This window comes from Oryctolagus cuniculus, chromosome 8, assembly GCF_964237555.1.
Source record: "Oryctolagus cuniculus chromosome 8, mOryCun1.1, whole genome shotgun sequence".
NCBI lineage: Eukaryota > Metazoa > Chordata > Mammalia > Lagomorpha > Leporidae > Oryctolagus > Oryctolagus cuniculus.
The window spans coordinates 62,965-76,145 of NC_091439.1; the positions used below are offsets into that span (position 1 = coordinate 62,965).

Here is a 13,181-nt window from a genome sequence, read left to right on the forward strand (position 1 = left end):
CAAGTGAAGAGATGAAAGGACAGAAGTATTTGGAAAGAGAGACGACTTTCACATAATTTTTATTACAATATATCGTTACAGTTCTGTCTTACTGCTACCGGCTACTAATCCCCTCCTGTGCCTAAATAAACTTTATCCTAGGTGAGTATACCGGAAGACACAGAGTGTACCCACGGTTCAGTACCGTACGTGGCTTCAGGCATCCTCTAGGGGCCTAGGAACGGTCTCTCGTGGACAAGGGGGCGATCCTATTTGTAGACTAGAGTAGAGGCAGTTGGTTAAGTTGGAATAGAGGTTTAGATATTCAAGTTTGCTGGAAACGACCAAAGAGGGGGAGGAACGGGATTCAGCCTGACCACTTGTGGGGTCATGTTCACCCACGTGCACCTTGAGAAGAAAGCGGCCCAGGTCTTCTGTGGAGGGCTGGGCCACGGCAGGCCTCCGGTGGGCCGTGGTGTGGATGGGACCCACTGTGAACAGCCGGGCGTGCGCCTGGCGGCGTGGGCAACGCTGGCTCTCAGTTCGCACAGCCTTGTGGGTGGGTCCCAGCCCTGGAGGCCTTTGAATACATAGGTCAGACAGCAGCACCTGGAGAATGACGGGAGCGTCCCCTTCTTCCTGAGCTGGGACACGCTGCAGGGGTCTGGACGGCTGGGGGCTCTGGGGGACGAGGATGTGGCCATCGGGCCGACTCTGTCCCTGGGGGCGTGGGGGGAGTCACAGGAAGGTGTGGTGTGGCCCAAAGACAGAGGCGGCCGCGAGGCGGCTCCTCACTGCGTGGAGAGCTGGTTGTTAAGCAGTCCACTGAAGTGCTCAAACTTCTGTTCTGTCTCATCGCTGAAGGAGCCGCCTGCAGAAGGGGCGGGGGGACAAGGGGGGACCATGAGACGCTCAGCCCCTGCCCGAGGACTTGACCTCAGCAGTCTCTCTGGGAGGGCAGGAGCTGGCCGTCGGCCATCTCCAGGCCAGGCACAGAGCAGGTGCTCTGTTAACAGCTCAGTGAGTGGGTGACTCCTTTGTACCTTCATGGGGGGCAGGGGGTGCACTTGTCCTGCAGAGGAGCAAACTGCTTTCCCTTTGTGCCCTGCTATGGTTTGGTTTAAACACCACGCGTCCCCACCCCAGAATTCACACGGGAGGTTAAACCCCAGCCAGGGTCCCATGCTGGCGGAGCCGAGAGAGCAGACACCTCATTTGGTTGTGATTAGAGGTGGGGCCTTGGGACTCCCCGTGAGCCCTCTTGACCTTTGTTAAGAGACCCAGACATGGAGACACACGTACACGGGATGCTCTGTGCCTCCCCTGGGCTCTGTGGGCGGGAACACCATCACCGGAGGCCACTCCTGAACGTGTGCTGTGAACCTGCACAGTTGCCAGCCAGAAGGAACCTCTCCCCCTTTATAATGACCGGAAGCTGCCACACATTTCCCAAGTCACACGGCCCCAGGGGAGAGGGTCTTTAAGCAGAGAGCAGGAGTCACCAGCCTCCAGCTCTGGACAGAGGAACCCTGACACGCAGAGCCCACGGCTGCCGAGACCACGGCCTGAGTCGGTGGTGGCATCAGCTCCAGCCGTTAGGCAGCTTGGGGTTCCGAACTCGCTGGCCACAGCCGGCTGGTGAAGACCTGGGCTCCCTCCCGAGTGGGGAAGCAGGGCTGCTCCCGCCCGTCTCCTGCAGGGTGGGGGCCTTACCGATGTGACAGTTGTACATCCAGATGCGGTGGCCATCGTAGCGGCACCTGCACTTCATGATGTTGTTGGAGTAATCGGACTCGGAGACCTCGTAGTTGGGATTGATGACAACCTGGAGTGGGGATGGGGGAGATCAATCAGAGGGAGCTGCTGATGCCTCCGGCTTCCAGACGACGCAGGGAGCAGGGCGGGGTGCCGTGGGAGGGGCGTGGCAGGTGCTGGGGTCCCAGAGCAGCTGGGGGAGGCGGAGAGGAGAGCAGCCTGGGGGAGCCTCCTGGGGTCAGCACGTCCATCTGCCTCGGTGTGACATGAGCAACAATGCCTGTGCCTTCACCAAGGGCAGGCCTTCCAGGAGCTGCCACCCTCCCATGGGTGCTCTCGGAAGGCCCCTGAGCCAGGTGCTACAGAGGAGTAGGAAAGGACAGGGTGCCGAGAGGGGTGGGGAGGAGGGCTGGGGGGCGGGGGGCAGGAGGCCAGGCACTGGCCCTGCCTGGGTGACTGGCCAGGTCCCTTCTCGCCGGGCCTTGGGCTGCTCTGGAGAATGATGGGCCACAGTGGGTGACCCTTAAGTCCCCTCCTGCTCTGCTGATCCGTCCGGGGCTGGAACCCCCTTTTGGCTCCTTCCCTTCCCCTGCACTGGCCCAGCTAAGTGGCCACACCCAGGGCTGCAGGGTCAAGTGGGAGCCTTCATTCTGAGGGGCCAGGAAGGGGAGATCTGGGATAAGGGACTTAGAAACGTGGAGGAAGGCCTTGACCGACCCTGGAGCTGCCCACAGTAATGCTGCGGTAACAGACTGGGCCCTGGCCTGGGGTGGGCCAGGGACTGCAGGGGCCTGCCTCTCCTTTGATCTCTTTCCTACCTGACAACTCTAGCTGTCCCCCCTTGTCCCCAGGCATCTCTTGGCCAACCCTGGGTGTGCCTGCAGCACAGACCGGAGGGCAGAGGAACACAGCAAAGACCCACGTGGGGTGCCCCAGGGCCAGGGTAGCCCACCAGGGGGCAGCAACAGGCGGTCTTCCCTGATCCCATCATATGCCATGGGTGTTAGGCTCCTGTCATTCTGTGAGCCCAGGGGGCGTCGAGAACAAGGAAGAAGCAAGGACTCCTGGGTCCCTGGGCCCTGTCCCTGTGTACAAAGGTACACGCACTGAGCCCTGCCTGGGAGTCGCTTCCTGCTCGCTCCTATCCTATCCTCAGCAGCAGGCCCTGGCGTCTGTGATGCAGACAGCCCCCCGTGTGCAGCGACTCCCCAGGGCCAGAGCTATGTGTGTGTCCCAAGATTCAGTGGTGCGTGGAGCGCACCTGCTAACTGTAGGGTTTACAAGTTGGGAGCGCTGAGTAGGGCACTCTGGACCCCGGGTGTTGCCTGGCTGCAGAGTGGAAAGAACTGTGATCCCCTTGGCGGCGAGACTAAGGGGGTTGGTGGACGGCACGTTCAGGCCCCCTCCCCATCGTGTATATCCACGGTGACTCCAGAGGGCGCTCGTCAGAAGCTGCGGGGATGCCAACTGGCCCACATGCCTGCCAGGCACCACCTACGTGCGCTGAGCCATGAGGGTCCGTGTTTCTAAAATTAAGCACACTCCCTCCATCCCCCGGCTGTGGTCTGGCCTCGGGCTGCACAAGTGCTGCTGTCTGACTTCCAGCCTCCGCCACCGCCCAGGGAGCCTCTGCAAATGCCCCTCTGTGGCCACGGCTGCAGGTGGTGGTTCCTATGGGCAGGGACTGGGGTTGGCTCAATGCCCCTGCTGGGGTCAAAGCTTCCAGGCAGAATGACACATTTCTGGTCCACCGTGCCACCCAGCGGGGCAGGCTGGATGGCCAGACAGGTGGGGGTGGGGAGAGGGAGAGCGTGGCAGGAAGGCTCCGTGGGCAGAGTGCCTCCAGTGACCTAAAAGGGAAGGCCCTGGGGATAGGGCCCCCCCTGGCTCCCCCGCCTCATGGGCTCTACCTGGAGCATGCAGCTGTTTGCAGGGGGAGGTAGGGCTGGGGGCTCCTGGTTCTGCCTCAGGCCTGGCTCTCTAGGGAGCTGACTTCAACCATGACAGCATAGGCCCCCCCCGGGGGGGGGGAAGATGGGGAGCAGAGAGGAGCCAATCAGAAGGAGGCCAAAGGGGTGGGGTGCCTTAGAGCCCACGGAAGCCGCTCTGTTCTGAGCACTCTGTTCTGAGCACTGAGTCTGGCTTGCAGGTGCATTTTGATCTGCAACTCCAGGTGGTGTCCCGGGCAGCTCCAAGGTAACTAACTATTAGGTAACTCCAAGGTTACCTAATAGTCCATGACACCCTGAAACGCCTGGGGCCTCCGAGCCCCTGGACGGCCGCCCGCCTCACCTGGAACAGGTAGTCTCCAGGAGGCACGTCGGTGATGTCCACCCACTGGCAGTCGATGTCATGGCGGTACATGTCCCAGCAGCCCATGGTGATGCCCTGCTCGCCGAAGTTGGCACACTCGTAACTCTTCTGGATGTCTGCGGGCAGGGGCGGGGAGGGAAGCGCATCGCCAGGCGCCCGCGTGCCCGGAGCCCCACCTCTCCTCCTGCCCCAGGCCCCCTTGGCGTTCCATCCTCCCCGTGTGGGTTTCGGATCTGCTCTCTCTTCGGGGGAACTGCCCACTCCATTCCCGTACCCACCCCCGACTCCCTGCAGGCCCTCGCCTCCGGGAAGCCCTTCCTACCACTGTGGTCCACCTTGGCCTTTCTGTGAAGTCCTTAGCCTGGATAGGGGCTACGTGTGCACCCGGGAGTTGTCCCGTGTCTTTGCTGGGCCATCAGCACTTGAAGCGTAGGCTCAGGTCTGATTTGTCTCGTGAACCTTGGCCTGTACACAGGTGCGCCCAAGCCGTGTGCTGTGGCGTGTCAGTGGCTGCCGTGCCGGGCACCTCGGGAGGCATGTGTGTGCTAAAGAGGTGCCCATCGGCACAGCCCTGGAGGATCCAGGGCCTTCAGAACAGGTGTCACCCACACCCCCCAGCCCTCAGCCACGGCTATGGAAGGCCCAGCGAGGAGAGAGGCTGCGTGGGGAGTCGGCGGCGGCCAGGGTGACAGAGTGCAGCGCCAGGCCGGGGCTCCAGCCAGGTGGGTGCAGGGGTGGGAGCACCCGGGCCCCCCGCAGCTACCTCCTTCACACTCAGTGTCCTCTAGGCAGAAGCTGGCCTTGTGGCCCTGGGCCACCTTGGTGCCGTTGAGGTTCAGCAGGTCGTAGTGGGTGAACACTTCCATGCTGTGGTAGTGCCTGTGAGCGAGCAACACAGAGAGGGAGAGGGCCCCGAGGTCAGGTTCCACCTGCAAGCAGTGGTCTCCCTGGCCATTCGTGCCAGCAATGTCCACAGTGGCTGCAGCACGCCCCAGAAAAGAGGGGCTGGGCCGGGAGAGGAGGGGTGGGGGCGTGGGGAAGACACAAGCAAAGCCCCGCTTCAGCCCACTCCCCGCGACGAGCCTCAGTGTTCTGCTCTGTTGAGTGGGCCTGCGAGGGGCGCTGGGGACGGCCAGGTGAGCCTGTTAGCAGGGCGCCCGCATGTTGTCACATAAGCCGTGACCTCTGAGAAGTGCTCTGCTGGCCCCATGGCCCTTCCAGACTCAACGCGTGGTCGCGTGGTCCCGGCTGGGTGGCTTGGGAAACTGGTGGTGGGAGTATGATAGGGAGGTGGGAGGGAGGGGGAGTGGGTGGCAGGGAGACATGGGGGTGGGAAACACTACAAAGCAGGGCTGGGCGCTTCACCCTGGGCTGGCTGTGCACCTGAGGGGGCTGCAGCCCCAAGTCTGAGGGCCAAGGGCACGTGGCATGGGGGTGGGGGAGACAGCAAGGTGCGCCCTGGGGTGGGGGGTTTTGCTGGGAGCTGGGTGCAGAGCCCTTGGCCGACTCTGAGTTAGGGTCCATTTGTTGTGCGGGAGGAAGTGGGGGTGCAGGCAGGGGCTTGGCATCAGGGCCACCACAGGGGTAAGGCGGCTGCCACACGTGCTCACTGCCTGTGGCATGGGCCACCTTGTCACTCAGGCACTGGCACCACGCCGACCCCCACCAACACAGACACACTGAGAAAACGGGGACACGCAGAGAACAGGGCGCTGGCATCCGAGGGGCAGTCCCCGGCTCACTTTGTTCCACCCGAACTTGTGCCCAGGGCCCTGGGAGCTGCACTGCCGGAGGCCTGCGACAGAGGGAGCCCTTTAGCACCTGCGCCCCCAGGCTGTACCTCCTGCTAGCAGCTCCTGGCACCTCCTGGCAGTGGGGGAGCAGGGGTTGGGACAGGTTTTCCCTCCCTCCGGGTGTGTGCTTGTGCTAAAAATACGACACGAGGTTGCTAAGCTGGGCTCCCCCCCCCCCCCCGGAGGTCACTCCTGCATCTGGGGAAAGTGACGCGGATGGATGGATGGATGATGGATGGACGGAGCCAGGGGCCAGCCGAGAAGCCTTGACAAGGAGGCCTTCTGTGGCCACTGGAGCGGATGGCTTGGAAAGGGCTCTTTTGGCTTCTGGAAGGAGTGGGGTGAGACATGAGGTCTGACTCACTGCCTAGAAAATGTCTGTGCCGCTCAGAGAGGGGCTTATTCTGCCCGTGTGTTTACCCTCGGGGAGGGCGGCAGCAGCCGGGTTAGCTTCCGACGTTCCGACGGCGACGTGCGAGAGCGCGGCACCCAAACTGGACCCGCAGACGGGGCCGCCCTTGCCGGCCGCTCTGCCTCCCAAGCTTTGGTTCTTCCCCCTGCAGAATCCCTGGGCGGGGCGGGGCAGGCCCCTGGGCCCCCCAGGCACACACAGCGGGAGGTGGGGCGGCTCCCAGGGCGCCAGGAGGGTCCAGTTCCTCTTCCCAGGCTGACCTTGGGGACCACAGCCTGGCTAAGCCATCCCAGGGCACTGAGCACAGGCAGAAGGGCCTGGGCTTGATGGGAGCCACTGGGGTGTGCGCAAAAGGGACCCTGCAGCTGCCTGGCAGTCTCCCAGGGAGAGGTCTTGTATCTGGCGACAGGTGAGGCTGGCTCCCAGGAAGGCGGAGACTGGGGTGTAAACATGCCTTCCTAGGCCACGAGACAGAGACGGCTACTAGTAGTCAGTGCATCAGATGGCTGGGCCAGCACCTTTCCCACGGCTGTCCCCCCACCCCCACCCCCACCCCCGCTGTGACAGTCCTGGCTGGCCAGTGTGCTTGTCCTCATTTCAGGGACACTGCTGGCGTTCTCCAGCCCCCAGAGGTGCTGCCACAAAGCCACGGACCCCTCTGCTGGCTCTGCCTTCCGTCCCAAAGGGCCAGGTGACCCCTGGCAGGGACATAGCCCTCCAGACGTGCAGAGGGAGGCGAGTGAGGGAAGTGCCCCCTTGGCAGTGGCGCCACCTCTGACTCGGACAGTCCCCCCCCACCCCTCACCGTGCAGGAGCCCACGCTCCCAGCTGCTCTCCTGGGGTCTTCCGAGGTGGGCAGCTCCCCGACCCCAACCCAGGGCACAGCAAGGGGCTGCTCTGGCGTGCAGCAGTGCCCAGCTCTGTCTGGCCCCTGCCGGCTGTGAGCAGGCGCGGTCAGCACTCTCTGGGCTGTAAGAGGCAGGACGGGAGCCCCATCCCACTCAGCAACTTAGGGCACAAGGGCTGTGGCAAGAGAACACTCGAGGGCATTTGCTCTGTGTCTGGTTGGCGAGGAAGCTTCCGAGGCCGGTGCCTTTCTGGGTTCCAGCCTCGGGCTTTCCAAGAATGCAGCTCACTGCGGCCTCAATTAAACCTGGGCGAGCACTTTTCTCCCATTCGCACCGACCGGAGCCAGAGCTCTGCCACTTGGCTGCAAAGAATGGGCTTCGGAGCATCCGTTAATCTGCCGAAATGGGAGGTGGAATCTTCTGGAAAATTTTTTTTTTTTTTTTTTTTTTGAGAGGAAGGGCCAGCTCCCAGCTGCCTTTGAGGCCAGGAACCTTCTGGATGGCCCTTCCATGGAGCCTGGAGAAGTCCCCCGGATTCTGGAGGCAGAGGCCCCCAACAGTCCCTAGGATCTTGTGGCTAGAGCTTCTCGTTTAGGGCCAGGAGGGGAGTTGGACAAAGAGACCGAGCGTTCCTCTCGGCTCCTCCCTCCCACACGTGGACAGAACATCTGTGGGCAAAGCAGTCAGACCACAGGAAGAGCAGGGCCACCCGGAGACTCCGGGGCTGCAGACCACAGCGACCTGGCCCTGATGTCACCACAGGGCTGTCCCTAGAGCGCAGACGCAGGCCCCGGGGTGACCGGACCCAGCGGCCGCTGTGCACTGGGCTGCCTCCCACACGCTGTGCCAGGAAACCAGGCAACCGAGATGATCGGGACCCCGACTCCACCATGCGACTCCCACCCCAAAGATGACCAGCGTGCCACTGTCTAAAGACCAAAACTCTCTCTCTCCCTTTCAAATAAATAAATCTTAAAAAAAAAAATGTGTGTGTGGGGGGGCAGCATTGTGGCATAGCAGGTAAAGCTGCTGCCTGCAGAGCTGGCATCCCACACGGGCGCCAGTTCGAGTCCTGGCTGCTCCACTCCAATCCAGCTACCCGCTAATGCACCTGGGAAAGCAGTGGAGGACGGCCCAAGTGCTGGGGCCCCTGCACTGGTGTGGGAGATCCAGAAGAAGCTCCTGGCTTTGGCCTGGCTCAGCCCCAGCCATTGTGGTTATCTGGGGAGGGAACCAGCAGATGGAAGATCGAGTTTCTCTCCCCTGCCCCGACTCTGCCTTTTGAATAAATAAAATAAATCTTAAAAAATAATGAAGACCAAAACTCTTTGGCTGATCAGGACTTTTCCCAGCATTCAGATCTTGGTTTGAAGAAAAACTAGACACCCTGAAATTGCATCCCAGTGCTCTCCAAAGACTGAACCCAAACCCACCCAAAAGCAACCAGACTCTAAGCTGTGACGGGCCACCCAGCCAAAGGTGACAAGGATTCCACACAGCTTGGCAAGAAGAGGCACCCTCGAGGTCACACGGACCCCAGCGGGTTCCCCCTGGACAGCACACTCCTGGAAGCTTTCCTGGGCAAGCGATCTAACACCCAACCTCTGTGTCCTCTGCGGAGGCACGGGCCTGGCACTCAGCAGGGGTCCCTGTAAATGTGACCTCTGCCTCCAACTGTGGCGGCCACATTGAACAGAGCCAGACAGGGCCATGCAGGCCAGGCCGTCTCAGATTTGCCATGCACACGGTCACCCGAGGAGCGAGTGCAGAATCTGACCCCTCAGCTGGACTTGGCCTGGGGTGGCAGCATTGCCCGGGCTCCCAGGGGACGGCAAACACAGCTGCCACAGGTGCTTCGACAGCAGACACAGGATCCTTACAGACCTGCTTGCTGGGCGGGCTGCTTGGTACGTGCCCACCCTGTTCCGCGTGCCAGCCCAGCTCAGGTCTCAGTGGCCACATGAGCAAGCAAGACAGACGTGCTGGAAGGTGGCCGGCTTTTGGGGGCACCAGGCTTTCAATTGCTCGACCTGAGTGCCCTGTGGGGACTGTAGGCTGATGAAGGGGGCGTTGGCACGTGAGGGGGCCCCTGTGTCGTTCTGCCCTCTGTAAGCCTCCCCCCAGACTCTGAACGCCCCCCCCCCCCCCCCCCGCCTGGGGGCTGCAGCACACGGGGCCTGGGCGGCCGGGAGCCTACCTGTGGCAGTCGTGCCAGATCCAGGCGTGGCGGCCGTTCTTGGGCCGGAAGTCGGACTGGCCGTTGTTGTGGATCTGGGAGGAGAAGCGCAGGAGCCGGCGGTAGCCCGTGTTGCGGTCGGTCAGCGCGGCCGAGGCCGACAGGCAGTTCTCCTCCATGGCGCACTGCAGCATGATCATGGGCCGGTCCTCCAGGTAGGCGGTCTGCTGCACCATCTCCGCGTTGAGGACCAGGTCGGGGGCGGCTGGGGAGGGCACACGTGGCGCTCAACACGGCGGGCGAGAGACCCCTCCCCGACCAGGGTGATCCCCTAACCCTGCCTCGCTCCACCTCCTAGAACTGGCTCCAGGGCCCCTCCTCCAGGCAGCTGCCTTGATTAGTGCTGTCCCAACTCACTCTCTCCCTCCGCCAGGAGTGCCCTGACCAGTGTTCCAGCACCAGGCAGAAGGGCAAAGTTTTAACAAGTGTTCTGTCTCGGTGACGGGTAATTGGGGGTCCACTGTACTTTTCTATTTATTTTTAAAGACTTATTTTATTTATTTGAAAAACAGAGTTAGAGAGAGATGTAGAGACAGAGAGAGAGGTCTCCCCTCCATTGGTTCACTCCCCAGATGGCCACAACGGCCAGAGCTGAGCTGATCCGAAGCCAGGAGCCAGGTGCTTCTTCCGGGTCTCCCACGCAGGTGCAGGGGCCCAAGGACTTGGGCCATCTTCTACTGCTTTCCCAGACCACAGCATAGAGCTGGATCGGAAGAGGAGCAGCCGAGACTAGAACCGGCGCCCATATGGGATGCTGGCGCTTCAAGCCAGGGCTTTAACCCACTGTGCCACAGTGCTGGCCCCTGTACTTTTCCATTTTTAAGTGGCTTATAACTTTCCATAGTAAAGAGCAAAATAAATGAAAAAATAAATAAACAAACGGGGGAGGGAAGGCTGGTGTTGTGCCTTAGCAGGTTAAGCTGCCACCTGTGACACCAGCATCCCATATGAGCACTGGTTGGAGTCCCAGCTGCTCCACTTCCAATGCAGTGCCCTGGGCGTGGCCTGGGAAAGCTGCAGAGGACAGCCCAAGTGCTTGGGCCCCTGGCATCTATATGAGAGACCTGGATGCAGTTCCAGGCTCCTGGCTTTGGCCTGGACCAGCCCCTGCCATTGCAGTCATCTGGGGAGTAAGGCCAGCAGATGGAAGATCTCTCTCTCTCTCTAAATGTGTCACTCTTTAAACAAACAAATCTTTAAGAAAAAGTGATCTTCCACTGACCACTCCGAGCATACCTCAGCTGACAGGAGTGTAGTTTATGAATCAGCCACAAGACCCTGCCGTCTTTTATTTTCCAATGAGTTGCTTGCAAATTTCTCAAGGGCATGTGAACCTGTGAGCTCTGCTTCCCTCAAGGTCACGGTGCCCGGGCTGTCGGGAGTGCAGACATGAAGAGGAGGCTCCTGTTTGCTGACAAAGACTTCCCCTTGGACAACAGTGCTACTTGGCACTCAGTACACAGGGTGAACCTTTCTCCCTTTTTAAAAAAAATTATGAGAGACAACTGGGGCTGCAGCAGGCCGAAGCCAGGAGCCAAGAACTGAATTCAGGTCTCCTGCATGGGTGGTGAGGGCCAAGTCCTTGAGCCCTCACCTGCTGCCCCCCAGGGTGTGCTGTAGCAGGAAGCCGGATTGGAAGCGGAGAGTCACTCTGATACGGGATGCGGGTGTCCCAAGTGGAGGGTCACCTTGCTGTGCCCCCACACCCGCCCCGGGGACGCTTTTCTGTCTAGGAGCTCACGCGTGTCTCTTGGTTGCCCTTGTTGGATCCTCAGCGGACAGCCTTCCTACTTTGCTCTGAGCAGACACGGGGGTCCTCCTCCTCCTGCGGCTCAGGGATTTGTCAATAAACAGGGTTTGCACTTAGCGGATGGCCCTGGGACCTGTGCTCTCCACACCTGCCAGGGAATGCGGCATCCCAGAGTGCTCATGGGAGGGCAAGCACTCCCCACCCTGGTCTCTCCGGAACTACAGGAAACCCCAAGCCCGGCTCTCTGGGCAGAGCTAAACTGGGTGGGTGTGGAGCCACCTGCTGTTCAGCGAGACACACAGCACGTGCCAGTGACCTAACTAAAACCGTGACAACAGCATGCAGAAATGTGGTGAGCGGTTCAGGTTGTAAGAGGCAGATGCGGGCAGGCCGGTGGTCAGGAAAGACTTTTCCCCAGGGCAGGGGAGTGGGGAGCAACATCCGAGTTGTTCTCGGAATGGCTAGGGCCGGCGCTGTGGTGTAGTGGGCTAAGCCTCCGCCTGCGGCACCAGCATCCCATATGGGCACTGGTTCAAGTCCCAGCTATTCCTCTTCTGATCCAGCTCTCTGCTATGGCCTGGGAAAGCAGTAGAAGATGGCCCAAGTCCTTGGGCCCCTGCACCCATGTGGGAGACCCAGAAGAGGCTCCTGGCTCCTGGCTTCGGATTGGCGTAGCTCCGGCCGTTTTGGCCATCTAGGGAGTGAACCAGCGGATGGAAGACCTCTCTCTCTTTCTCTCTAACTCTACCTCGCAGGGACTGTGGGACAGGGCATGAGCTCAGCCCAGGACCTTGGGGCAGGAAGGAAGGAAACTCAAGGCCGGTGCAGGCAGGACGCTGAGGGTGGTGGGCAGCCCTGTGCCAGTCCCTCGGTTCACATAGGTGCAGGGGCAGCGAGGACGGGACCTGCACAGGACAGGTATGGGAGGGCGAGGGCTCCAGCTTTGGGAGGGCAACGGTCGCCACGAGGACTGGCAGGGGCCTTTGTACAGCATGAGACGGGAGGGGCCCCCTGCCCCATGCAGTGACAGTGGGCGGAGGGACAGAAATCACTGACAGGTGACACAGACTGGAGACGGGGCTGGCGAGGGAGAGCGAGGGACAGCAGGGAGGATATGTGGATTTCAGGCAGGGACCGCATTTAACCCGACCAGCCAAGAGTCAGGTTCCTGCTCCGCGGCTGTGTCTGCGTGGTGCCTTCAGCCTCAGCCGCAGCCACTCTGAGACACAGCCCCTGGGACTCACTGCTGCCACCAGGGACTCAAGGGCGGGGCTGAGTCCTGGGGGAGAGAAGGGCCCTTTGATCTCAACATCCAGGGTAGCGGGCTTCTCTCACGACTCAAGGTTTTCCCTCTTTGCTCTGGCTGCCAAGAGGCTCAATGTGAAAAGAACGACCTATCTACAGCAACTATACAAAATTCCACACTTTTTTTTTTGCTTTTTTAAAAAATTAATCTCTAGGGACTGGCCTTGTGGCATAGTGGGTAAAGTCACTGCCTGCAGTACCGGCATCCTAAATGGGCATCAGTTCAATTCCTGGCTGCTCCACTTCTGATCCAGCTCTCTGCTGTGGCCTGGGAAGATGACCCAAGTGCTTGGGCCCCTGCTATCCACATGGGAGACCTAAAAGAAGCTCCCGGCATCAGCCTGGCCCAGCCCTGACCATTGCGGCCATCTGGGGAGTGAACCAGTAGATGGAAGAGTCCTCTCTCTCTCTCTCTGTCTCTCCCCTCCTCTCTCTGTAATCTTTCAAATAAATAAATCAATCTTAAAACAAACAAACAAACAAAAAACCTAGCCTCTCTCCTGGCTTCATTTTTGCCAGGACATACCTTTTTATTTCATCTGCTTTTATACTATCTTAAATTTTTTTAGGTTTACATTATCTTCATTTCCTTCGGGAAAAGTTGGGACACTGCCAACCTAACTAAACCGCTAAACACACAGAAGGGGCTGTGGACGGTGCTGTGGCTTCCTCTGTGCTTGGAAGCTGTCCCTTTGCGGGGGCTGCTGAGGGTGGCAGGACGGGGAGCCTGTGACGGCCGCCCAGGGGAGCCAGCCCTGGGGGCTGAGAGGCTGCTTCACATAGCTTCAGC

General features: G+C 60.5%; 1 protein-coding gene across 2 annotated transcripts in view; it reads right to left on the bottom strand.

The window, feature by feature from the left end:
- Positions 1 to 42: 42 nt before the first annotated feature.
- The window catches only part of LOXL2 (lysyl oxidase like 2), a 79,385-nt gene continuing 66,246 nt past the window's right edge, over positions 43 to 13,181 (bottom strand). For both annotated transcript variants that reach the window (XM_051836755.2, XM_051836754.2), the window contains exons 10-14: positions 9,298 to 9,541; positions 4,811 to 4,926; positions 4,027 to 4,163; positions 1,693 to 1,804; positions 43 to 850 (exon numbers count right to left, since the gene is read on the bottom strand). In XM_051836755.2, the coding sequence (XP_051692715.1) occupies positions 771 to 850; positions 1,693 to 1,804; positions 4,027 to 4,163; positions 4,811 to 4,926; positions 9,298 to 9,541 (689 nt within the window). In that variant the 3' untranslated portion in view covers positions 43 to 770. The remainder of the gene's footprint in view (positions 851 to 1,692; positions 1,805 to 4,026; positions 4,164 to 4,810; positions 4,927 to 9,297; positions 9,542 to 13,181) is intronic.